This window comes from Brachyistius frenatus, unplaced genomic scaffold (genome assembly GCF_029030835.1).
Source record: "Brachyistius frenatus isolate BFR_SWC_R1_liver_20210118 unplaced genomic scaffold, ASM2903083v1 Contig_145, whole genome shotgun sequence".
NCBI lineage: Eukaryota > Metazoa > Chordata > Actinopteri > Embiotocidae > Brachyistius > Brachyistius frenatus.
Genome location: NW_027210744.1, coordinates 487,204 through 513,993, shown reverse-complemented (window position 1 = coordinate 513,993; position 26,790 = coordinate 487,204). Strand labels below are relative to the sequence as shown.

The 26,790-nt window shown below is 42.1% G+C and overlaps 1 protein-coding gene across 1 annotated transcript in view; it reads right to left on the bottom strand.

Moving 5' to 3' along the window:
* The window catches only part of nrxn2b (neurexin 2b), a 660,052-nt gene that overhangs the window by 334,896 nt on the left and 298,366 nt on the right, over window positions 1-26,790 (bottom strand). Inside the window, 5 exon segments of the mRNA XM_069715608.1 lie at window positions 2,902-2,928; window positions 6,193-6,396; window positions 8,532-8,915; window positions 10,054-10,492; window positions 19,136-19,297. Coding sequence (XP_069571709.1) covers window positions 2,902-2,928; window positions 6,193-6,396; window positions 8,532-8,915; window positions 10,054-10,492; window positions 19,136-19,297 — 1,216 coding nt within the window.

The window sequence follows — 26,790 nt, the reverse complement described above, 5'->3', positions numbered from 1 at the left end:
GGGATGCACTGTCATCATTTACTGTTAATGAGCATAAACATGCAGCAGATCACTAACCTTTACTTGAGTATGCCCAATCATACAATGATGCATACATGTTGTATGTTTAATTTGTATTTTTTTTTTTTTAGAGAACCTGAGCTATGGTGTTTCTTTGCATCCTTTCTACAGACCCACTGTGTGTTTCAGTCTGTTCTGGAGTGAGTACTTGCAGGTGGATAGGCCAAAGGGTATGACATTAGCAGACGGAGTGGTCGCACCCCACATGCTGGCCATATGTCATGCCAAATCTCATCTTATCTTGAACTAAGAGGAGTCGCTGCTGGCGGCTGAAAGGCCACCTTCCAAACACATATCATCAGTTTGACACCCTGACCCGACTGGAGCTGAGGGCTACGGATCTGCCCTCTATCACATGCATTAAGTTGAGAGAGTTGGGGTCAGAATATACTGCAATAAAACACACAGGGCTGATCCTTCCCTTCCTAATCCTCACAGAGCCAGAAATTAGAGAAATAAAAAAAGGCCAAGAGTCTTGACAGTGGACATACTGTCGTTTTAGCAGTAGTAACAGTCAATTGGATATATTCTTATTTGTCTGTATACCTGAACATCTCCATTATACTGACATATTACAGGTGCTGCTTACATAGCTACCTTTATTCAAAGACCAGCCAGCAGAGACTCTGGTGCCTATATTTTCTTACTCAAGTTCAGTTGCTGTAGAGCTCTGAAGGAGATATCGACCGAGATGTCATGGCATTGAATAAAATGTTTTTCTCTAGTTCTGCCTGGTTTGTCTCTGCTCTCTCTTCCCTCTCCCTCTCCTTTTTACAAGTGCACACTAATATTTTGGGACCGCTTATCCAGGGTTGTGTGTGACAGAGTGGCCATGAAGCAGGGCATTACTGTACAAGGGTGCCCAGTCAACCAAAAAGCATAAAGGCTAAGTAAAATAGTCCTCACAAAACCACTGAAACCCAGAGTCCAGAGTCCGCGTTGCCTGAGCAGCAACAGTGAATAACCTGATCAATTTTTAAACCCAGCAGCTGAAAAAGGTCTTTCCATCATGGTGGAGATTTTATGAAGCATAAAGCAGCTCTGAAAAACCACAAGATCCCTCGTGACATGCTCAGACAGCCAAATATTTCTCCTATTAAAACATGTAAATCTGAAACGACCTCAACCGCCATAGAAAATAATGTGCAAAAATTAAGTTGGCCAGTTCTAACAGGAAAACTGAGAAATGGTTCAGAGCCCTGTGATGGGAGGAAAATAGAGAGAGAGAGAGAGAAAAAAAAAAACAGCTTCAGTCTCCAACTCCTCCCTACTGCGGGAACATCACAGAGTATTCCTATTGCTTCTCTGACATCTAGTGGTTAACCCAGGGTACTGACATATTCTCAGCAGTATTTGAACATGTGCCAAGCCAGTGGGTCTGCACATAAAGGGGGTTTAATCTGTCAAACCCAGAGGCCACTTCCATGCCGGGTGGAGATTTTGAAGTGTTTGGATTGTACCCAATTGAAGAACAGAGATGTTATATGTGAAGATTCTCCGTCATCCAGGTCAACCTTAGTGTTATCCAAAAGCAACTGGACATGTTTCAGTTTCTTAAAGACAGTTTACCTCTCATACAGGGGGCTCCTTCAGATCTAACTGACTGAAGGGGAGTTCATGGCATCTCACACAGTGATTATGACACACCTACAGCCCAGGCTGACAAACACATCTGTTTGACTCTACAGAAGCGCCTTTGTAATTTATAATAAGATTCCAGCAGCCGACAATATCCTGCAAGCATACAAATGTAAACCCTGATCCTTATTCAAACCAGATACCAAGGATTCAATAAATACCAATACATAAATGTCAAATTCTCTAAACATACTTGAAGGGAGAAAAGCCAACAAGAATGCATTATTAATTGCTACCTCTATATTTAGCTGTAAGAGGCAGATCAAAGTCAAGCTCCAACCGTTCTCTTCTCACAAAGACCTTATCAAAATTGAGGAACACACCCACCGACACACACAGAGACAGACACAGACACAAACACAAACACGCACACATTGTGGCAAACATGAGGTTTTCTCTATCTTTGTCACCGTGGCTGGCAGCACTTACCTGTGGGCTAGTTGTTCAATTGTCAGTGGACATGATAGAAATAACAGTTTGCTATCATTCTGTCAGCATGAGGCAGGAAAACATTAGCGTGCTCTGAAAACAAGCACACACCAGGTGGTACCATCTCTCAGTAGAGAAGCAATTAGCTTTCTGGGGGCCAAAACTACAGTTTGTCCCACATAGAAAAACAAGCAACACCTGTGTGTGCAGCAGCGTGGAGCGGAGACTCAGCGCTGCATAATAGAAAATAGGAACATCCAACAGGGGAGTGTCACGTTGCCCTTTTGTGAATGCATTTTTGGAGAAGGTTGACAGGAAAATGACTAGAATGGTAATAAGCATGAGAAAGGCAATGGAATAATGTCATGTTGTTGAAAAGGGAGGAGGTTAGTGGGATGGAAAATCTTGATAGTAATGTAAGTGAAACACTAATTAAATCTGGGAAAGAAATGGTGGGAGGGAATTTAAAGTGACAGAACTTATGGAGTGAAAAAAAGCAACTTACATCAAGTATTTCAAAAAGAGTTGAGGACAGACATACAAATGAGCACGTGAGAAACACAAATACAAATCTAAAAAAAAAAAGTGTGCAATGGAAAAGAAAAAAAATGAATAAATGGAGCTCATTCAAAGAAAATATAGCAAAGCAGAGACATGGTTAATGAGAGAGGTGTCACTATATGAGGACAGGCGAGAAATGAAAGAGCCATGGCACAGAATCAGAATGAGAAAGACAGATACATTTTAGTCAGAAAAATGGATAGAACCACTTACTGAGGCTACAGTCTATCCTGATACAATCTGGCGGGAGAGAGAGCGAAATGGTGAGATCAAATAAAAAAAAAAAGGAGAAAGAAAGAGACAGAGAGAAATAAGAGAGAGAATAAAAGAGGGAAAAAAAAGACATTTTACATCCTTCAAGGTACATTCTGCAGACAACCAAGCATTGCTCTGGGGCCACCATCCGGGGACAGGCTCCGAGTCAGGATCACCCTTTTCCTCCATCAATCCCATCATCCACCCCTCGTTCCACCCACTAACCCCAAAGCACAGTAGAAGGCAAGACTTACATCGTGGTACCTACACAATAAGAGAGTGCTGCAGCTTCAACCTGCTGATGACACTACGTTCAACATTGAAATAAACTCTGCAAAGTGTTCTATTGTTTGGTATATAAATAAATACTAACAACTTAACATGTGATTACAGAGGCAACATCAAGATGCAAATTGTGTACTTGGAATTATGAGGTTGTATCTAGGTGGAGTGCAGCTCTGACATACTGAGCATCAACGTTTTAGCATACCATCTGGAAAAACCTTCATACACTTTTCATCTCTTTAAATAGTTCATGTTATTTTCCCCTCTTTGTAAATCATAATACCTCTGTCTAAAGCATGCAATAGTAATCACCTTCATGAACAAGTTAGATAGAGCCTAATAATTTCAACTGCACAAAGGGTGTTGGACATAATTAGATGGTCTGGAAAACTTACTTGATTTCATTGTGTTCATGCTGTGTACGTTTCCCTCCCCCCCAATGTGCTATCACTACACTTTTAACTTTATACCCCCCCTCCCCCCCGTTCCTTGCAATTTTTGATGCACTTGCCTTCTGCAGCACTTTGGGTTTTGACAAACCCAACAGTTTAAATGACAAGAAAGGGTGATCTGCACATCCCAGCCACCTTTTGCCTGATGCACACAAACTGCCAGAAATATAACCCCACTGTCAGCTATTTGCTAAAAGTAGTGCGACAAAAACACAGCGAAGAGTGTTATCATTTTAAAAGCTGTGCGGTCAGAATAGTGACGTGTTGGTTAAAAAGCGTTGTCCTTCGGCTTGAAGACTGAGGTTAAAGCAGAGTCTCAGCAAACACCAGCTCTGGTTGGAGCAAGTAACTGAATCTGCCTCTGACCTGACCTTTAACCCCACCTCTGGATGGGAGTTAGTAAGAAGATACTTCCTTTTTCAGGGATAAAAGTATCAGATTCTTATTCACAATGGAATCTTATCCTGTATCTTCAGATTAATTTATTGCTATTCTGTCCCATCTAGTGCTGAACTACGTGTGCATGTGGCAGTGTGGTTGGGTTGTGGTCTCGAGCTGTCAACCGCTACAGAATAGTGGACACAAACAGCCAGGGACCAGCATCACTCTATAGAGACGTGGAGGTAGTGCAAGTACAGCTCCGGTCAGCAATGATGTTTTCTGAAATGAATGAGATTTGGGGCAGAAATGTAAAGAGTGTCCCTACAGGATGTGTATTTCTTTACTGATAATCAATAAATACAATATCTGAAGGTGTTAAACTAGAACATTACAGGTAATTTATGTCAGTGTTAGCACGGCAGGCTTACTTTCAATCTACACATTGCACACTCGAAAGGTTATCGTCATCATCTACCACTAATAAATACAATTGGGGCTAAATCAGTCCAATTATAGCTATTCCTAGTCATTAATTAGTTGGATTTTAATTATCATAACACGGATTAAGACCTTAACAGATCAGAAGGATTGCCTTCTGATTGAGGAATGCATTTCACTTAATTTTATCGTATTAAAATCATTAGCAAAACTAAAGCATCAGACAACTATGTCGATTTTTTTTTTTTTTGACGTGTTATTGAAGTGCAGGTGAAAACAGAGAAATGGGGCAGGTATGCAAATTATGGGGAATTGCTAGCAGGTCAAGTTGCAGCTCTGTGTACATTAAACTTGTGTCAGCTACAGCTGTGAGCCGGTCCCTCTGGCTGTTCGATCCGTGGGCCGCAGACATACAGGCCATTGAAGGGATGAAAAGTTCCATCTTCTGAGTCTTGGCCAGGTGGTGGGGTTTATGAGTGACAGAAGAAGTGAGAAGTTGGAGGAAATAGAAGGAAGAGGAAGGAAGAGGAAGAGAAAAGAGAGAGTAACGGCCACCTTGTGTTATCCCACTGCCCCCCTTCCTGTCTCTACGGTGGCTTAGACCCTCATATTCCAGGCTGTGCCTCTGTCATGCTCCTCCCGGTTCAGTGCTGAGCGTCTGGTCCTTCAAAGGGTCAGGACAGGCTTAAAGTATCAAGAGCTGGAAGGTCGCACCCATCTTACCCGGAGCTCTATTATTCATCGCAATTAAATTCTAATATGTCAGGAGGTCGGCATTCCTCCAGCCAGTTATTAGAGGAAAGGCATTTGGCCCCTCTAAGAAACCATACAGCTTACAAACTGTTCTCTGTATAATTTCACTGACCTTCTCCCCATTAACATTGCCTTTCAGGATTCTTTACATCTGCCTCTTCTTTCAACACATTGGTAATTTGCCTATTGTTAAAGATTCCTGACTCAATTTAGCAGTGCAGCTCAGTAGCGGTGGAACCAGCCAGCCCTTAAGCTAACTCCACAAAGAAGGGAGAAGAGCAGAACTGGAAAGAGGAGCGAGACAGGAGCGAGGCCACCGAGAGGCTTCTAGAGACAGGTGAACAGGTTGAGGCTCAGGGTCGGGCCAGCGGTACTGTTCGAGATGGAGCTTTTTAACGGGATGAGGAGGTATAGGGCTTCACAGAGACCTCAAAGAAGGAGTGAATGCAGAGGGGGTCAGAGAATATGGAACAGAAACCACCGCAGGGTGGCTCCCTACAGAGGACGAAATGACTTGGGTCTGGCTATATCTTTACATTTTCAATCCGTCTTATTCTTCTAAGGCAAGCAGTTGGTGAAAGAAAAAGTTTCTGGATTTCTACCTCAGTTTTCTCTGATAAAAAAACAACAACATTTGAGCGTTGTTGGCTATTCTGCATTTAAACCAGTAGATAATGAAGGCCAAAAACCGCTGTACTGCCAACTGTTCCCATCAATCAAAGGAAACAAATATAATGTAACTGAGGGACGAATTCATAAACTTTTCCCACCCAACTATTTTACGATGAAAAAAAAAAAAAAATCATGGTGTGACACTCAAAATGTCAAACTAGTATTCTGAGTTCAAAGGCATACAAAGCTAAAACACTGAGTGAGGATGAGGAGACAGGGCCAGGGGGAAGGTTAGCAGGGACGTCCACGATGAGTCGCGGTGGCCTACCCAGGTTGACAGTGAGCTTGACGCGGCCTCCGTCCAGCTCCAGTCGCAGGGTGTCCGCTGACTCTTTGGAGGTGGTGGCCATGAGCAGGCCGTACGCCCGCTGAGACATGAAGCGCAGCACCACGTCCTCCGCCTCCGTGTGCATGGTGACCGGCATGATGATCTTCAGGTACATGCTACCGTCGTAACTCAGCACCGTGGCCTCTGTGTAAGGGCGAAGGAGATGACAAAGTGGGCAACGAATGACAGGAGAAAAGATGCTCGGAGAGCGATGTGGTCATGATGGTAGATGGATATGACAGTACAGTATCAGCAGCCAAGTGAAAGTATCTAACACAAAATAATATTGAATGAATGTTTCTACCGAATATACTTACGTTTCAGTTCCTCCAAACACTACATTCCTAGTTAAAACTACATTAAGACGAGCTTATATCCTCAAAAAATGTTTTGCCAATAAACCTTAACCATATAAAAGATCAATTTTTAATTTTCTGTCTTTGACGTTCAACTATTTCAAATGCGAGCAAAACGAATACCAATTTCCCGTTTGTCAAAAGGTGTATTTTTGTTGTCACGTCTAAATCATAAGATCAAGTGAACATTCAGTAGGAGCGATGATCAAAGCCATGTGTGTCTGAAGACGTATCACACCGATCAAAAGATAATACAGATCACGCTGCACGTCTCAGACATTAAGGTTTGGAAGTCTGACAGCAACATCCAGACTGCTCATCAAGACCTCTGTCTCTGTGCTTTTGTAAATGCACCTTGATGTTGTTTGCCTTGTCATTTTCTTCTTAAATATAACTAGGTTTTAATCTGTTTCAAGATAATAGTTGTGTCTTAGAATTTGTCCTGGACTTCATTTTAAGAAGAACGACAGAAAATATAAATACTGGATTTCAAATCAGACTCTCCTCTTGCTTAGGAAAATGTGAAAAGTGAAGCTGGTTTTCTTATTCACATGAGACACAACTGTGGCTACTGTCTGGAGAATCAGCCCTGCAATAAATAGACTGCTGCGGAGAGTGGCAGCTCCCTGAGGACTGCTCTTATCTTGCAGTTTGGGTCGATATATGTCACCATAGGCTAACATGAGTCACTGTCACAGGGTGCTTAAAGCGTTTAGGTTTAAGAGTGTATGAAAACACGATGTTTAAAGATGCAGAAAAATCCCTGCTGCAGGCGGAAAGCAGTGATATTTTAAAAGTGCACAACAAAAATCAAATGTACAAACACACCTTGTCTTCTTTGGCAAATGTCCTACTGACAGAACACATGTATTATTCGATCAATCAATTAAAACGATCAGTAGCTCAAAAAGAATGTCCATTATCACATGAACACCTGCTCAAAACACCATTACCTTGGTTGTCGTTCTCTCGCCAATATTATTGATTCGCTGTACCTCCTGCTAATCTCTGAAGTCAGTTTACTGACAAAGGAATATGTGGCTGGTTCTGAGCAAAGTGCTCCGAGTGTGCAGTAACACAGAGCTCCACTAGATGGCAGAAGAACATCACGGACAGCACACCTGCTGCGTGAGCACCCAAAGACTAAACTGGTAAAATATCACCCTTCCAAAATGAAGATATTTCACCCTCTGCCTCAACTGTCCTGATTTGAATCCAATCTCTCCTTCCCTCATTACCCTCCTTGTCCCTCAAAATCCCATCCTGTCACGGCTCACTCACGCCCACAGACGTGCAAAGACAAACCGTGGACCGAGGTGCCTGCAGCTAATCGGGATGAATCAGACGGCCGTGGTGCTGTTTGAGGAGCTCGCCCTGCTTCGCCGTGGCGTATGCGCCACCCGGGTTTGCGTGACTGGCACAGATGGCGGCGGTAGGCCTGGCTGCTCTGCCACATCGCTGCCAACCTCTCAGCACTTCAGATTCGCATCCCCCCCCCCCCCACTGCAGCAAGCGGGCCCGAGTGCAACCGAGCCTCGTTTGGCATTTAGTCTGCACACAGTTCCCTGCGGAGCTCTTAGGTCTACTATACCAGCAGCTGCTTGATCGTGTCACATACAAGGCAGAATGTCATAATTGTGTTGAAACTCACATTCTACATTTGTGTTCTTGTTTTGCTTTGCAGCTTTAACAATTTAGTAACTTTCCATTATTTGTCCCTGTGCACATTTTTTTGTTTTTGTTTTTGTTTTGTTAGGGACAATACAACACATCTATTTTCTTTTGTTTGGACTGTGTTAAACACAGTTATGTTTTCTACGATGTGTGCATAGCTGATCAGAACCTATAATTAACTATACAGTCGTAAACGACCTTCAGATTGGAATCCTTTCACTCATACAGACTCCCTTTCACCCTCCTTACCTATCTCACAGTTGGTTCCCAGGTATCCGGTGCCAGTGCAGTCACAAATGTAGCGGTTCCATCCCTCTTTGCACAGACCTCCGTTTCCACAGGGTGTGCTGCTGCATCTCTTCTGCAGCTCTCGGGTGCAAAAGCTGCTGACTCCCAGAGCGCTCTGGATCTCGGCCAGACGGCGGACATCGCGGCTCTTTCCGTCAATGAAGAGGTCTCGGACGCAGCCTACGTAGCCGTAGTTAAGGAGCGCCGTCCATACTTCCGGCGGCAGAATGAGGTCTGACTTGGACTCGGGCAGCCCGCCCAGGTACATGTCACTGTCCAGGTCCAGGATCTCGCTGCCCTCTGGGGAGCTGAAGGGCATGCTGCGGCTGTTGACGGAGATAGATCCTGAAAGACAGAAACACAAGGAAGAACAAAAAAAGACCTTATTAACTATCAAATACTGAAAGAAGTGCGTGATCTGGCGAGGTGTGTGAGGGGTTAGGAGGTCAAGTGGGTGAGGGAGTGAATGGGCGAGTGGGAGGGGCAGACAGAAGGACATACAAGAAACAGGAGGGACGGATGACGGTAGAGTGTGTGTGCGCATGTGTGAGTGTGTGTCTAATGTATCTATAATAGACTAAATGGAGGAGAAGGGAAGCAGAATGCAACAGGGAGTGGGTGAAACAAAAGGCCCTCTCCCTTTCTGTGATTAACGACTCCATCTTAATTTTCTATTAAAAGCCAATTACAGCAGGAGCAGCAGTGAGATCACATGCGTGCGCAGACACACTCACACTCACACACACACACACACACACACACACACACACACACACACACACACACACACACACACACACACACACACACACACACACACACACACACACACCCTTCCTCATTATAAGACACCATTAGGGGGAGATATAATGTCCAAGGTGCTTGCCCACCTACAGATCATTCATCAGACACCACACACACACTTTAGCATGCAGATGCTCCTGTTTGTACCCACAGAAGCATTTGAAGACATCACACAGCAAGGGAAAATAAACGTAAGTTAACAAACACCGGATATTGGTATGTGTAACCATTCCTTCACTTCTAACATACTGAATTAGTGGAAGACGGTTATAGACTATGTCACATTCACTTCAGTCTCCTTTTCTGTGACCGTCCATGACACTGTCTATGTCATAATCCAGTGAATTGTTCAAATGTGCTGCCAAAAGATGCAATACAATGAAAACATGAAGGTATTTAGAATAAGTACATGTTTAGTCTGAGTGCACATTCTGGTTTTAAAAAAACCCAACAACAACAGATATTTGGTCTGACTTTTGAGTTCTACTTTGAAGAATAACCAATCTATACATTTGAATAAAACAGTATGAAAAACATTACTGAATATCAACCTGCCTCATAACGTGAAAACACCTTGTTAGAAAATGTGGATTATGAATCTAAGATTAAAAAAAAAAATTTTAAAAAGTGCTCAGTAAAATTATACGTCAGCTGTCAGTCTCAACAAAGCATCCCTCACCTTTCCTCCCTTCCCTCTGGAAATCCACATGGCACCAGTCCCCGTCATTGACCTTCTTGTTGCTGGCCTTGAGCTTTGTTTTTCCAGAGCCCATATCAATCAGCAGGTACAAATACCCGTCTAGAAGTTCCATGGCAAAGTAATCAGTCTTCAGCTCCCGACCGGGCTTCTGCTCTTTAGGGCCCTGAGGGCGTCCGTGGCTGTACAGCAGCAGGCCGCTGGGCTCTGTGGTACGGAAGTCGAAGGAGATGGAGCCCGTCTTTTTAGTGTTCCACTTGGGCAGGGAGATGTAGGACTCGGGCGTCTCGAAGGTGACTGGGTCCAGGGCTGCCACGTCCTCGCAGCGGAACACCAGATCGCCGTTAAGGGTGATTTTAGGGTCACGCTCGATGGCCAGACGGGACAGCTCCAGCTTGAAGTCATTGTTTTTGTACACCACCTAACAAGCAGACAGGACAGAAAGTGGTTATAGGGTTATAACTGATGGTGATTGTGGATTCATATATGTAAACCAGAGCCGGATTCTTATTTAAAAATGTACTTTCCTTTTCGAGCCTGAAAACAAAATGCAGCTGCAACAGTCAACAACATTTTCTTCACAATACTGAGAGCCGGGGAACGCATGTTAACTACTCAAAGTATGTGCTATAACCGCAGCTGAAGAATATTGTCAACATGGGGAAACGATGACTCCAAATGTGAATGAAATTCATGATTTTCTTGAAGAATGGTGTGAAACCAGATTTAGAAGTACTGAAGCTGCTTTTGCATCTCTTACCTCTGAAGAATTCTCTGTGAATGGTTTGGTGAGGAAATCCTTCACACAAAAAAAAAAAAAAAAACCTGAAACACCAAGAGCGACCACTTGGGGCCAATGAGTTGCCCAGGGCACGCTTTCATTGATTCCACTGACGTGAGTGTTGGGATTTAGTGGGTACTCAACGCACTCGGTGCATCACGCTCTGATCGCCACTGTATAAACTCCTAACTCTTGGTCAAATCCATAAAACAGACAGCCAAGGCGCTGTTGTACAGAAAGTGCAGCATAAAATGGCAATAAATAAGCACAATAAACAGAAAAAGAAATTAAAAGGCAACACTTGATATCCAAAGAATGTTGCCCACAGCCTTAATGTAAATGTCTCCAACAGCCTTTGATGGAATAAAGTGCTATTGTTTGAGCTCAAAGTGTCCATTTATGCATCACTGTGTGCATTCATAATGGATTAAGAGCTAAAGGCAAATTAAATTATTCTCGTCTTTTATAGTTTTAGTTTTCCTTTTATTTGTTGAACACAGCGCTTTGAGAGGCCATCCTCAAGGTAATGCAGTGAGCCAGCTGAGGTCTCTGTTTGTGTGATCTGTCTCCAAGCAGCGCTTTTTATGCTCTCACACACCTACACACAGTCGCTGACAGTTAACGATGGGAGAGAAAAAAAAAATCTCCACATTTCTGTCTTTGTTTTCTGCTGCTGCAAGGTTAAGGAGATTCTTCTGTTATTGTAAAGTCTCAGGTTTGATCCTGGCAGCAGATGTCTATTGATGATTTGGCACTGAGTAAAGACAGAAAAGCTACCTGCTCATTGTGTTTGGAGCACAACAGTAGCTTTGACAAAAGCAAGGGCCAGTTGGCCAGTTGTATTCACTGCTTTAACCTGTAAATATGTTGTTTTCCACTCGTTTTGGCCGACAATGCAATTCAAACTGCAAAGAAAATGTATCTGATCACAAAATTAGTCAGGCTGCACTTTTAAGGGTGAAATCAAGTCACTTAAATCAACTTGAATATCATGATCCACCAATCTGATTATGTACTTCACTGTGCTTCTCAATAATATCAACATAGTTTGAATACAACTGCAAACTACTGTTACCCCAAAGACGAATAATTAAGGTTGAATTATTATCTGTGTATCAAATTGCCTTTTCCTTTGTTTGCACTGGCCTGTTTTAAATTCATTTTAAGCCTCGTGTGGATCACTATATTGTTTTTTTGACTGCTTAATTTGTCCAGACTACTGCTGTCATTCGTCATCATCTCCCACAGTATCTCTTTCAAATGCCACCAATCTTAAACCAATTTTTTTTTTTTCTCTCTCTCTCTCTCTCACATGCGGACGCACTTTGAATCTGGTCCTCTCTATCTCTTCCTCTCTGTCAAACACTACACCTACGCAGGATGCTCGACAAGCACGCAGATGTGCTGGGTTATTCTCAAACGTAAGCCTCCTTTGGTTCTCTTCTACATTGGCCACTCTGCCACATGTACAGTACACTTTTATAATGTCATCATTAGCAGAGATTAGTCCTGGTAATTAGCCATGATAACGCTAAAACTGGCAGCTAATCAGGCGTGACCTCGACTGGCTTAAGGTGTTAGAAGAAGAGTGTTAGGTGCAAGGGAGAAAAGGCAGTAGGAGAAAGAGAAAATATGTATTTTCATTTTAGGTACTTGGGTTTGTTAATCTGCTCTGTCGACAGAAAAAAAAAAAAAAAAAAAAAGAGCTGGTGTTATGCTTTTCTATACAAGATCATACAGCATGTCTACTTTGTTCCCAATCAACACTATCAGTCAAACATGATCATTTTTATTGGATTTTTTTCGTACAAACGTTGGAGCTAACAAAATGTTATAATGAGTCCATTATTCTTTTAATCAATAGACCTATTTGCATGAAATTCACTGTGCTGCAGAGGATGAGGTCATTTCTTCCTCCTGTGAATTTTGGGTCGATGAAAACAGACAATAGATCTCTATTCTGACTCCTGTCATATACTTGTTTTCTCTCGTTTTAATATTTTTTTTGACTGTGACCTCTTAATTTTCCTGAGGAATCCAAACAAAAACAACAACAAAAATCAGTTGTACAAAAGACTAATGGTCACAAGTACACGAGTCTCTCACTTTTTGACTGTCAGAGGGATTGAGTGCAATCTCAAGAGTCGCCATCGGACCAATACAGGCATGTAGCCAAGTTTAGCATTGACTGGGGCAGTTCGCATCCTCTTTCACACTACCACCCTTGGAGTACATTCAGAAATGTTAAAATCTTCTTCCACGCAGCTGTGCTTGTTTGTTCCAGTGTGTGTGTGTGTGTGTGTGTGTGTGTGTGTGTGTGTGTGTGTGTGTGTGTGTGTGTGTGTGTGTGTGTGTGTGTGTGTGTGTGTGTGTGTGTGTGTGTGTTTGTTCGTGTTCAATTTAGCAAGAGCAAGACATAAAAAATATTGAATTAGCCAGTTATTAAGTGTTTCAATAGCTATCTTTTCACGCTGTGTCTATCAGTTTGTCTCTAGTAGAATAATATAAATGTAAAAAGAACGAGTTGCCATGGGCAACAAAAAACTAAGATGAAAAAGCAGGCTGTAAAATAGAAAGGAGAGGTGTTAAGCAGTGAGGGAGCCAGGAGAAGACGGCGGCGTATGAGAAATGAGAGGGCAACAAAGGGACAGAGGGATGCATGGGGACACTAAAGTGTGTAAAGCACACAGGGCCAATTCACAGACATCAAATATTTGGAGCTCTGTAGAGCAAAGCCTCCAGATGATCTGGACTCAGTCAGGGCCGGGATCTGTAGAAATTCTTGTGCTGACTTAGCATCTATACTGTATGCCTTTCATTTATATGGTGAAATCCTGGCCTTACACAGACTTTGTGTAACACACTGTCTGCGTGGCGTCATTTCATTTAGGCTTCTATATTAACGGATTAGAGCAGCCAAAACGCCTGCTCAGACGTGCGTCTCACACCTCGCGTGTGAGGTGTGCCATTTATGAAATAGAACTGATGCCTATTTTTCACGCGTTGCGGGATTTCCTGTAAAAAAAAAAAAATATCCAGGGAAACGACCAGTGATCAAATTTGTAGTGTATAATGACAACAAAAACTTGAGTCGGCTATAATTGTGCCATGGCGACACTTCACCAGGTGAAGGGTGGTGTTTTCTTCGCTGCTCTGCTCCTCTGTCTCAGTGTGAGTGCCTGTGTGTGTCTGTGTGTTTCGATGTGAGTGAGGCTAAACAAAAACCACGTGACTGTCTTTTGGTTACAACTCATCACTTGTTGCACCTTAAAAATTCAATACTGAAGGGGCATTATCAAAGAGGAACTCATTGAGTCAATGGTAGGACCTGCAGCCACAAATGGAACCGAGCCGCAGTAGAGCAGCATGTGAAAGGCAAAGCACATGCCAGGCAGGCAGTGTATCCCAGGCCTAATATGGGAGTGTATGGAGGGTGGCCGTGGTGGTGGTGGTTTGGGGGTGGGGAGGTCAGGTTTGACAATAATAAAAAAGATTACTGTCAAAAGATTAAAAAAACAAAACAACTCTGAATCCCTTGACAGAGTTAATAATGCCAAAACAGTTCTTGTCCCCTCTTTTGATTTAATCATCATGTCTGATTCTAGATTTCATTCACTCATGTAGCAGCACCACAGGTGTTTTTTTTGTGTCGACTTAAACTCCAGTGACCTTTCTGTAATCAGAATGTGTGCGGCTCTGATGTGGGCTCTGACTTCTTGTTTCTAATGGTGCAGCCGACGCGGAGCCGAAACCTCCACCTCAGGGGTGGCTTCATCGATTTGTTTTGTCATTCAGAAACTCTGCAGGTCTAGAGTGTAAAAATAATAATTCATTCCTCAAATACTGGGGGTTAAGAATGTTTGATGAGCCCGTGTAGCACAGTATTAAGAGTTACTTATGACATAATTAACAAACACTTCCAACATAGTATTATACTGCATGAATTGGCTCGAATGGTGTTTACTGACAGTTTGTAATGCACTGCCATTATTACCATATGCTGTATGAATAGCTGCTATTTAGTAAAAAGGAAAATGGGTAAAGGACAGGCTTTGCAGCAGCACCCTTCCTAAAACCGCTCAGTTAATGTTGACTTGTGGTTGGTGGGGTGGAGTCGAGGTGATGGGTGACTTAAGTAGATTTTATAGTTCAACAAAGGCGAGACTAGGAGGAAGTTGCAGATGGAGAGATAGAGCATCAATCTGAAGTTGAAAGGGCGGCAAAGGAAAGAGAATGGGAGAGAGAGAGAGAGAGAGAGAGAGAGAGAGAGAGAGAGAGAGAGAGAGAGAGAGAGAGAGAGAGAGAGTGCAAGGAGGAGGGCAAGAGCATTCATCCAGTGCGTGGAATCTTTTGAAGAAATCAATTTTTAATTTGGCCGTCAGGATGGCAAAGCTGGTGTACCAACAGCGCTACCATGGACTTAATTACACAAAAATGCCCCTGAGAAAGGGAAGATGAGAGGGAGAGAAAAGGAGACGGAGAGGAGTGATCAGAGAGGCAGGAAGAGTGACAAAGACGAGCAGAGAGACCGAGACGGAGAGGGTGGTGTGAAAGGGACGATAGCAAGGTCACCGTCTCCGAGAGAAATGGAGCGGTGGAGAGACAGATGGCGACACGCAGAAGAGGAGAGGAATCTGTGGAAACAAGACTGGGGGGCTGAGGAGCAGAGAGACCCGATTTCACACCCCACCTCTCAGAGAAAACACGCAAGCGCATCACGCAGCGCGTGATCATAGCATGTGGGTGACTTTGAACACACATGGAGGAGCACAGGCACACATAGGGCAAATAAAAACTTCACAGAGTTTCAGTGTGTTTTTTTTTTTTTTTTGACTTCTTTACTGCTTTGCTCTTCCTTTGGATTTCTGCTGCCTGGAGGGTGCCGGCCAAGCGTATCAAAGGCATTTGACCACGGTGGCGGCATGAAAGCCTTGCCCCGGACCATAACACCACTGATAATCCGAGCTGTGCCACAGAACCAGCGCAGGATGAAACATACCGGTGTCTACCCCCCCAACCACTCACTTTTCTCTTTACTCTCAGCCACTACTACTCTCTCCCCGGTGCTCTCGGTTACTCTCATTGCGGGTTTTCTCAATGCCTTTCTGCATGGTTACCTTTCTCGCTCAGCTCAGCTGACGTACTCATTAAAGCCTGACCGCAGCTACAAATGTGAGACCATGAGACTCAAACACTGGGAAAACAACCTCGTGAGTTTTAAGCCGGGATATTATTTTCGCCTCCACACACCTTCAAAAACTAACAAACAAAATTGGTTATTGAGTATAACATATCTTACTTTGAGTAAAAATTAAGTCAGCAAACCGTGTGAAAACGATACAGTATAATCACCTTATTTTTCAAATATACTGTTGTTTATCTCCTTTCCCCCCCCATCATTGTGGGGCAGAAGAAATGTACCAGTTTTTGAAGCCATTCATTTTTCAAGGGCACTGTCAAAACGATAATAATAATAATAATAATAATAATAATAATAATAATAATAATAATACAGAGACACACAGGTAGAAGGTACCCATATGGACAGAAAAAGGTGCATTATGATTTCACATAGAAAGGTGATCCAAAACATCTTTTTCTAATTTTACGACTCGATAATTGATTGTTTATCACACAAAGTTTTGACACATGCTTTGCAGTGCTGACCGAAACCCAAGCTGATGAATGAAAAGTTCTTCCCTTTGCAGAAGGTCATAAATGAATGCCGATGTCTTATGTTTACAGTAACATCACGTACCTCCTGGATTTTATCTGGAGCTCACTCAGTTCTCTCGAAACCAAATCTCACCTCTGCAATTGTTCTTTTCTTACAGTCTGCAATGTGCGATCCAATAGGATTTGCTGTTGATAATAGTTGTAATATATTTTTTTTAGTTTGATACATATTCAGCTTGCATTTTTTTTAATTTTATTTGCACCCCCTTTCCACTATTTTGCCAAGTTTTTTCTGCAGCATCTCTTCTAAATTAGCTTTTTATTGAGAGTTTGTTAAATCTATGGAACCGTCTAAAAGTTGTTAAACATGTTTGACATTTTAAATAAATATCTGCTAAGTCACTATCTAACAGCAAATGAAGTAACACATTGGTGACTGAGCGTGTGGCCCACTGATGAATGTCTTTGCGTTTTCAGTGAAGCGGTGCACAAAGAAGAAGAAGAAGCGTAATAGTGTTGTTGTTTTTTTCCGGTCTCTGCTTGCATTGCAACTAAACGGTAACTTTGACCAAACAAACAGACCAAAATGATGAACACTGATGATGGAACTTGAAAAACAAGAGTGAATCCGAAGAAAAACAAACAACATGACGCTGTTTAAATCCTTGATTAGTGAAGTCCAGAAACACCATCGCAATTATTGCTTATCGCCACCGATGCCAGCAAAGAGAAAGACATGGAGAATTTTGACACTGTGACCCTGAAACTGTCTCTCAAACCATCAGCTCCGACATGCAGAACTTTGCTATCATTGCTTCTTTCACCTTTATTTGTTGCTGTTAGCGCTCAGTTTTCCTCCTGTTCCATCCCCCTTCCCTTCGCTACTCTCTCTCTGTACATAGACTGTAAATCCAGCCTTGTCTTGATGAGAGAGAGGATAGTTAAACGCCTTGGGAAGTTTAAGACCCACTGGGGATCCTTCCGATAGCAGCCCAAATAATGAAAATGTAATTCTACAGGCATAATTAAGTTAGAGATAGGGTGATTACTGTGTGATCCATTAAAAGTGATGGCAAAAGTAATTACTTATTCAATCAGCGTGATTTTATGAGGAAATGCGATGGCACCATGTTGCGTCGCTTCTATACAAGTCATTACATGGGCATAATACTTTAAGATATGATTGGTCCTCCTGACAGCTTGTTCAGCCATGGATTAATACCCTGGTGAAAATAAAAGTCAGTTTTTTCAAAGTTGAGTTGAAGACAACTGTCCTCTACATACAAGACTGTGTGTGACTGTGTATACAGTCTGAGTCTGTCTGTATTCCACTTGCTGACTGTGGTGTGGTTTGAGGGGTTCCTGTGGAAGTGTTTGGTCTGCAGTGTGGTTAGGACAAGAGGAAAGAAGCCTGGAGGAAATAAACACTGGACAGAAATTCAGGATGCTGACTGACACCTCCCACTCTCACATATGGGAGTTATATCTGCACACTGATGATTCTCAAGACGGTGTCAGTCAACACAAGTATTCATGTGCGTATGTGCGAGAATGACGCTACTCCACATTCTAACATGAGCCAATCACAAAGTTCTGAGACTGTTCCTGTTGTGCAGCACATGGAGCAGGGCGAAGCAGCAACACACAATAACATCAGCACCTGTGAGACACACTTTTTTTTGTGACCACTGGTGAGTGCATATTTGCAATGGACCTGAAACTGGATCAGAAAGCAAACACCAAATTTTGTGTCAAATGTTTTGGAGAACAGACAGAAGCCACAGAAATCCAAATCTGGCATGTAGGGGGGATGGGGAGTTACGGTTCATGTGAACGAGAAACCCGCCTGTTTTCAACGCACTGTAAGTAGGCGTGTTGTCATGTAGGAGAACTCGTGCGCCATTGCGCCACAGTTTTGATAATTTGCTCTGAATGCTCCTCTGTGACGCTTCAGAACGTCACAGGAGAACTCGGTGTTCACCGTCTGACCGTGGGGGATGAATCCACGGTGCACAAACCCTGAACTGTCAAAACAATTCACCTGGTTGTGCTGAATGACTTGCCACACCGTCTTCAGTCTTGGACAGTGATGTTCTGCCGATGTTAAAGTATGACTGTCACTCAAAACACCTCACCAGGCTCATTACTACATTGCCGTAGGCTTTCTGAAGCATTTCAAGGGTCTCCACTGTTGCTTTCCGAAGTTGGACACAAAATGATATGCACGTTCTCCGCTCAAGTCTATGCTGAAATCGTAAGTGCGCACATACCAGTGGTCACAAAAACACAATTAACACGGGTGCTTATGTAGTGCTTTGTATTATTGTTTTTTTTAATGCAATTTTGTTTTGAAAAAAGAAAATTCTCCTCCTCTTAGTTTTAGAAACACTAAATTGCTGTGAACAGTTCAAAAAAGGTTACTTTAAGTATAAGATTGTACGGTAATCATACACTGACGGCTGGTTTGGTGAGAATTGTGTACATAGCAAGTAACGTAATATACTAGCTTTAAGCAGTGACATGCATCACATAATTATGTAGTTTCATGTTTGATCAGCCTCAAAAAACTACAAACCACAAACTCCACAATCACACAGAGCAACTCACATCTTTAAGGCAGCCCATGAAGTTGTTGCTGACTGGTGATCCGGGCAGGTCTGCCGTATTGGGGCTCCCTCCAATGTAGAAGAAGTCATCCGAGCCCAGCATGGTGTAATCTTCCTGGGTGTAACCAGTTGTGGTCAAAATACCATCAACTGAGATGGTCACCTGGTACAGGCATGGCCCAAAAGAGATAGAAAAAGGAGAGGGAGGTAGAGAAATAGAGCAGGTAGAGGCAGAAACAGAAGATGATAAGACAGACGAGAAATTTGAAGAAAATGGGAGGAAAAACAAGGAAGAAATTGGATTAAACACCGGTGATAGGTGGGGCTGTCCCCTGAATTGTAGCACTTGGTTGGTTGCTTTTGGTGCCAGTCAGACTGAGGGCTTTCACTCTAGAGTGCAGTTGCTAAGAGAAAACCAATGGAACAATGCTGACTGCGTAATCCCTGCCAGTGGTGGAAGAATAACTCTGTTTCAGCTGACTAAAGGCTTTAAAACTGAACCCTGCTCTATAAAAAAAAAAGATTCAGTATATGTAATAAACAACTAGTCTTTTGTAAACATGCTATCGATAAACACAAACAAGTATCTAATTGGAGGAACTATCAGTAAAGAAATAACTTCCTTTTCAATAAACAACTGCCTCAAGTCTCATATGTTGTGCAAGGTTACATATTCTGTGCTGACTGTTTGATTTCTGACGGAGCAGAAAATGTTAGGTGGAGTCAAGAATCAAACATGCAGCCCCAGGCTGACGCTATGAGAGGACAAGGATTGAAGTGCAGAAACAAGACTTGATATTCCTAATACAAAAGCTGTTTTGGTACATTTTGAGGCTCTCCAAGGTATATTTCTTCCTCTTTTCTGAGCTCAAATGAGGTTTTGATATCTGTAACAAAAAGTGTTCACACGTTTGTGTTAGTAGAACAAAAAAAGGGTTTCATCCTCAATTAAAACATGTTTGGAGACTTCTGTTGTAATAATGTAACACTAGACCTTAAAAGACATGAGGTAACTGGTATAAAAAGTTACACCGGGCCTTGTCTGAAGAGTGACTAAAAATGAGACTGAAATGAAAATGCATCTCTCCTCCGACGTTTTCCAGGAGGCATCACGAATAAAAAACCTTGTCTTTTTAAATTAAATTCATCAAACTGCAGTACTGGATGAAAATGCTAATACATGTAGTTTGGCTAATGGCATTATATCATGATTGTGTTTAGTATCAGTACCACAAGCTATGCTGCGGTATGCACACGCTGCCAAATCATGCTGTTTGATTCTGGAGAGACTTTTGCAGTTAGTGACCAATGTATTGTCTAATTAACCTAAAAGAGCTAGCCTGGGTGAAAGTGAAGCACTCCAGTGTCTGATTCACCAGCTGGTATTCTGCATAAAAGTATGAATACAGCACTGCTGGGAGCCACGTACACAACCATCTGCTTTTCATTACCTCTGCATACTAAAACGTGAAGCTGGCACTAAAGGCCATAATTTCATCAAAGTCCACATTTAATTTGCGGTTATTTGCAGTTAAACTTTGAATACGAGAGGAGGTCTTTTTGTCATGTCGGATGTAGTGACATTACTTTGGTTTAACATGTGGTTGATCTGCATAATTTTTCATGCTACGAGCACAGGCACAAATTCCGTTTAAACAATAAACAGAACAGTTTTTAAATCTGCAAAAATAGCAGTTATTGTAGTAAATTAATAAACACGCTTCAATTGAAGTTTAAATATCGGTCCACAACAACTGCAACATGCACTCTAAGCCAGCGGGCTGAAGAGAAACCTTAGCAACTGCACTCCACAGATAATCCGCCTCTGCTGAGTTCTCATCTTCTCTTTTCCTTGGCGGTTTTTTGTTTGTTTGTTTGTTTGTTTGTTTGTTTCCGTACTTCCCTTCTTAACAGGGCAACTCATTTTTATGTCTGCTGTTGGTACGTGGTGACAAAGATGGATCATATTGGCCAGAAGTATATGGCATGAAGAGACTGCAATGCTGGTATGTTGGGGTCGTCTTTGGAGATCTCGAATGGGGCTTTCAGCAGGACCACTTCATTTGTCCGATAGTGATGACAGAGACCTGACTGGCTAAGGAGGAGAAAAGGGGGAGGGCGGATCATCACGGCGTATGTGAATTCAAACCTACTGACTTTGGTCCAGCCATCTACCCATGCTATTACCTCTTCTCAAAACAAGGAGATAGGAGACCTCAAAAGTAAAGATGTAACCTGCAAAGCTTCTGAAATTAGAGTTTAGACTAAAGTGCTGAAGAATGTTAATGGAATATTTTATTGAGGGTTGTTGATGCTTTATCTTTAGGGCTTAATGTATTCATTACGGCCATGAGGGACTAGCATTGGCTAGCTGCCAGACACCTATAAAGTTCCAGGCTAAGAGGGAAAACTTGAGATTAACAACGTATCTCTTCTTTCTTGCTCATATATTATCCCACATTCCACCACTTAAAAGGTTCATCAAAGCCTTTACCACATGCAGTTTATTAAAAAAAAAAATTTTTAAAAAGCCCAGTGTGATCATATTCTATTCAGTGATCAGAGGTTGGACTTAAACAGCAAGAACAAACCCACAGAGACAATAAGTCAGAATCCCAAAATAAGCACATGAAACCGTTACAGTGAAAAAATGAACAAAAGTAAAACAAAGATCCACGAGTTCCCTCCAAGGTGGCTTTGTAATTATTCACTAGAGGTAGCGAGTGTTTGCTTCCACTAGACTGCACACTCATCTCACTGACAACATTACAAGCACTTGCATCACTGGCCGTAGGAGGGGAAGGGTGATGATATCACACGTTGCTAGTTGAAATACTCAACATGCGGTCTCAGCTCAAATTGTTAGCTGCAAAATGCCAACAGATTGTTCTTAAAATGAATTCCAAAGAGTGAAATGTTAAGATTCTACCAGTGAGTCTCTCGCTGCTTTTTCCCACTGACCTTCTTTGTTATTAGTTTTATCATTCAGAGTGATATGTAGCTTTAAAAGCTGTTCTAATTGTGGTCATTTTACTTAACAAAGCAGGTCCTATCAACAGCAGCTGAAAAAAAAACATCAAACATAAACTGGATCCATTTGTTAGAACGTCCATCCTTCTGATTCCTCCCTATAGATCTGTGTGAAGCACACAAGCAGCTAACAGCCTGTCAATAAAACCATAAAGTGTATTTACAGCAAGGATTCACTTTGATAAAACATTGCGATATCTACAGAGGTAAACCTCCAGCATTAGCTCCCTCTGCTATTCCTCTGTACTTCATGGTGATAATCACTCACAGGTCAAATGAATGCTTGTTAAAATCCAGGTTCACTTCACGAGATAAAATTAGCACTCTGGGTTTTTCCTTGATTGTGAGTGCATTGAAATTAAATGTAGAGCTGGAACAAAAGCCGAGCTGAGAGAGGACATTCAGAACAGTCAAGGTTAGTGAGGACCTCTCCTGTGCCAGACTGATGCAGTTTTTTTTATTAACATGGAAATATAGTTTTTATTTTATTTTTTTAAACAACTGCGATCGTTTACTGTGTAAATCCCTTTCTGTAATTGTGCGATCACTGTTTCTGTCTTGAAACAAAGCCTGCTGTGACAATCAAAGAAGAAGAACACAAAAATAGAACTGGCTTATTAACACTTCTATGCTCTATTTCCAGTGATCTTCATTCGGTTGACCTTATTCCTTCTTCCATATCCACCTCAAATGAGCAACTAACACACCACTACAAAAAAAATAGGATGATTTAAACAGGAAAACAGGTAAAATACAGAGCAAACTCAAAAGGCCAGCTGGTAGCATAATTTGATTCTTGTTATTAACCCAGCTGCTCCTTAAATACGTCTTCAGCCCAGCACACACCGAAACTAAACAGACCTAGCTGATCTGTGCCGAACTGTGCGTCTCAGAAATCATACAAAACATACTGAAGATGTTTACAGCTGAATATACGGTCTGTGACACGGCTGTTGAAATCATGAGATTTTATTTTATGTGCTCATGTGCTGCTCAGCTGGCCCCTGAGATGGTTTCTTTTCACTAATCTTTATGCTCCCTGCTGAGCGCTTGTTCCTGATAAACCAACAACTACCAAAAGACTGACAAAGCTTTTGTGATGTGGCTGTTCTCTGTGGAGTCCCACAGTGTGCTCAACTGAGCGTGTCCCTACAGCTCACAGATATCTTCCTTCATGACTGCAGGCTGCTGGGAACTCCATAAAGTTGATCTGCATTTTATGAAGTAAACAACTATGCTGGTGATTACACTGAAAACACTTAGGAAATATTTTTGAACTCAGTTTGGTTAGTCCTATTGTAGTTTAAATAATAAGAGCAACCACATTCTGTACACACTAAAACTTCCTGTTCAGTGAGCTCAAAATGTCTATCACACGTGCCAGGAGATGAATCCGCATCACATTTGACACGCTTGCACAAAATCCCCTGCGTACACGAGAACTCACAGCTCATCTACTGCCTATTGATCTTCACAAGTCCGGGAGCAAAATAATATGCTGACTCGGGCGAAATTAAAAGAAAGAAATGAGCAAGCACACGCAGAAGGTAACACAAGTACAGCAGCCGCTACTTCCTTGTGCGCCTGAATAAACACAGCAAGGGCTGAGGAGAAGGAATACAGTAAGTCTCGAAGCTTCTGTTAGCCATGTCCCAAATTGTTATGGGGAAAAAAAATACAATGGAAAATGACATGTCCCAGGCTTATCGTTTTTGTAGTTCATTTGTCAGAAATCTCTGACTATATCGAATGTGACTACGTACAGACACCTTTCAGTCACTCTTCACTCTTTAACATCATAATCCATGCATCAGAGGTCAACAGGCTTACCTTGAAAATGCATCACTTACCCTCGTTGCCACTGTCTGTCAGAAATCTTGCAGGGAAAAACAACATGTTATCTTTTTGTGTTAATACATTATATCACACACTTAGCAGCCCACACACTTCCCCCGCATTAGCTCAGGTCAAAACCAGGCGCACAATAACAAAAGTTGCAGAAGAGCCAAGGGGACAGAACGAGTTCCCCTCCAGCGTTGGACTTGGATAGGTGTCTGGCAGCTTGTCAAATGTCTGAGCCGGGCGCAATTTATGTTGAGTGATGGCCTTGTCTTTAAACAGTAAATATAAGAATGTAGTTTGGAGACGTAGACCTTGAACCTTGGAGCTAAACTACATTTCTAAGTTAGTAAAGACAAGAGGGAGGTTTGGGAAGCTCGGGGTGAGCACTGTTTTGGCAACACTTGTCAGGAGGATGTGAAAGAGGAGGGAGGGGTTGGGGGTTGGGGAGGGGGGTTCTTTAGCTATATGCCGAAAAGAGTTAAAAGGGTTGGAGGGTGAACGAAATCGGTTAGTACTTTTGTAAGTAAGGGAAAGTCAGACACAAAAATGGTTGTTAGTACAGTTACAACAAAGGTTTGATTCAAACAGTAGATTAGTAACACTGTTTTAGTAAATTTAGTCAGTGGTAAAAACGTATGTGAGGATTCTTTAAAAGTCCTCTGCAATTTGATTGCTCAAACCAGATCCAGATTTGGACTGAATGTGTTATTTCATGTGACAAGGGTTTGTTTTGGTTAAGAAGAAACAAAATGAGTCCATCCAAGCTAACAGGGGTGACACACAAGCCATGCACATAAATTAAGGGGTGACAGGAAGGAGGGGGGTGGTGGTGGTGGTGGTGGTGGTGGTGGTGGTGGTGGTGATGGGGATCTCCATTAGATACAACACAAACAAATAATAAAAACAAAAAAAACAAAAAAAACATCTTGCAAGATGCAGAAAAGTGGGAAAGTAGTGGGAGAGAAAAAAAAAAAGTAATTTCAGGGCACAACAACACCAGACGATTGGGTAAAAAAGGAAGGATGAGGGATTTCAGTGTTAAGGGTTTGGGTTTTGGACAGGAAGGCAACATAAAAACCCATTTAGACACGTGTACAACAGACTGACACGTGCTGGGCAAGAGCAGCATTTACACCCCGTGACGATGCTGATGGGAAAGACATTCTAGCCAATAGAAACATGCAGCTAGGGTGCAGGAACACAACCACTGGATACTGTCAGTTTGGAGGTGGAGTTGGGACAGGATGGGACCAGTGTCAACAATCACAGATGGAATCAACGGAAATGAGAGGGTTTTTTTTAAAGAATAAGGAAAACTGAGGGGGGAGAGGAGACGCCCATGTTTTGGAGAATAGAGCCATTAGTATTCCAGCGGTGGGAAATATTGTATCATTGCTGACCCTGTCCTCCACAATGTTGGACACGCACGCACACAACAATCTCTACTCAGTCATGATTGCAGTTCTCATTATGCCTCATTTCACCACATGATTTCTGATGCAAGCACAAAATTGCTTCATCACATTTTTTTTTTTTGCCGAATTTGATTCAAGAATGAGTGAGTCACTGCCAGATACATTTCTTTTCTAACTCGTGCGTGTTATGATGGATCGGCCAGATTCATACCTCGGGGCATCAATCTTCTATTCACCAGAAAATGAGAATCTGTCCCCCCTCTTTATTTTTTCCCTTTGTTTTTGTTTCAGAAAGATAAGGTGTGAGGTCATTATTCATTTTAGTGAGTTAATTTAAACTTATATAAGAAAAAAAACAACTGTAAAAATAAAAGAAATTTAAAGTAAATAAATAAAAATAAATCAAGGGGGGGGGTGGCTAATATGTCGTATGGCCGTATTGATTATATTAGGACAACTCATATATGTATGTATATATGTTAGCCATGATATATACATATACATATATAGTCAATGCAATCTCTATATCAAAAAACAACAATAAAAAAAGATTTAAAAAAAAGATTGGAAAGAGGGGGGTCAGGTCTGGTCATGCAAAGGTGAGGCCAGTAAAGTATAAGAAATATAAGTTAGTGTTAGTGTTAATGAGGGACGATCGCACACAGCTCCGATTTTCTCATACAGATCCGTTTATGATCTGCATCAATGGGCAGACAGTTATTGATTGGAGAAATCCAGTGAAAGCAAGTAAGACTGAGCACAACTCCACACTAATGGTGGCCCACCAGTGGTCACTACAGTGCATTAAGGCTGATGTAAGTCTTTAAAAATAAGATTCTCACCATCGATATTTATTTTGAAAAATGACTTCCTTCTTTACTCTTGATCACCTCTGCACCTGAGTTCGGGGACCACTGCCACATTACAGCACATTTTAAAGAGTGCACATGTGTGTGTAACAGAGGGAGTGTGTTTGGGCGCAAGGTCTTGGGAAAGGCCCCATCTTGATCATCAATCAGCCGGGGGCCACTAATGGGATCAAGCCCTCATTTGAGGCCTACTTTACAGCCAGGGCTTTGACCACTAAATCACGAGTTGTAAATACTCTTCATGATGCCATAAACCACAGGATGGCAAGCCGAGTTAACAGGTCACTCCACTACAGGCTGCGCAGGTGCAACTGAAGCAACACACGGTGGTGTCTCTGGTGCCACTCATCTCATGTTGTTACAGTTGGGGCAAAAAAAGTCTCTTTTTTTATGTATATATATACTTCCTTTCACTGGATTGACCTTTATCTGCTTGAGAAGTCTGCTGTGTGCGCTCACTTCATAGGGATCTTCTTAAAAAAATAAAAAAATAAAACATA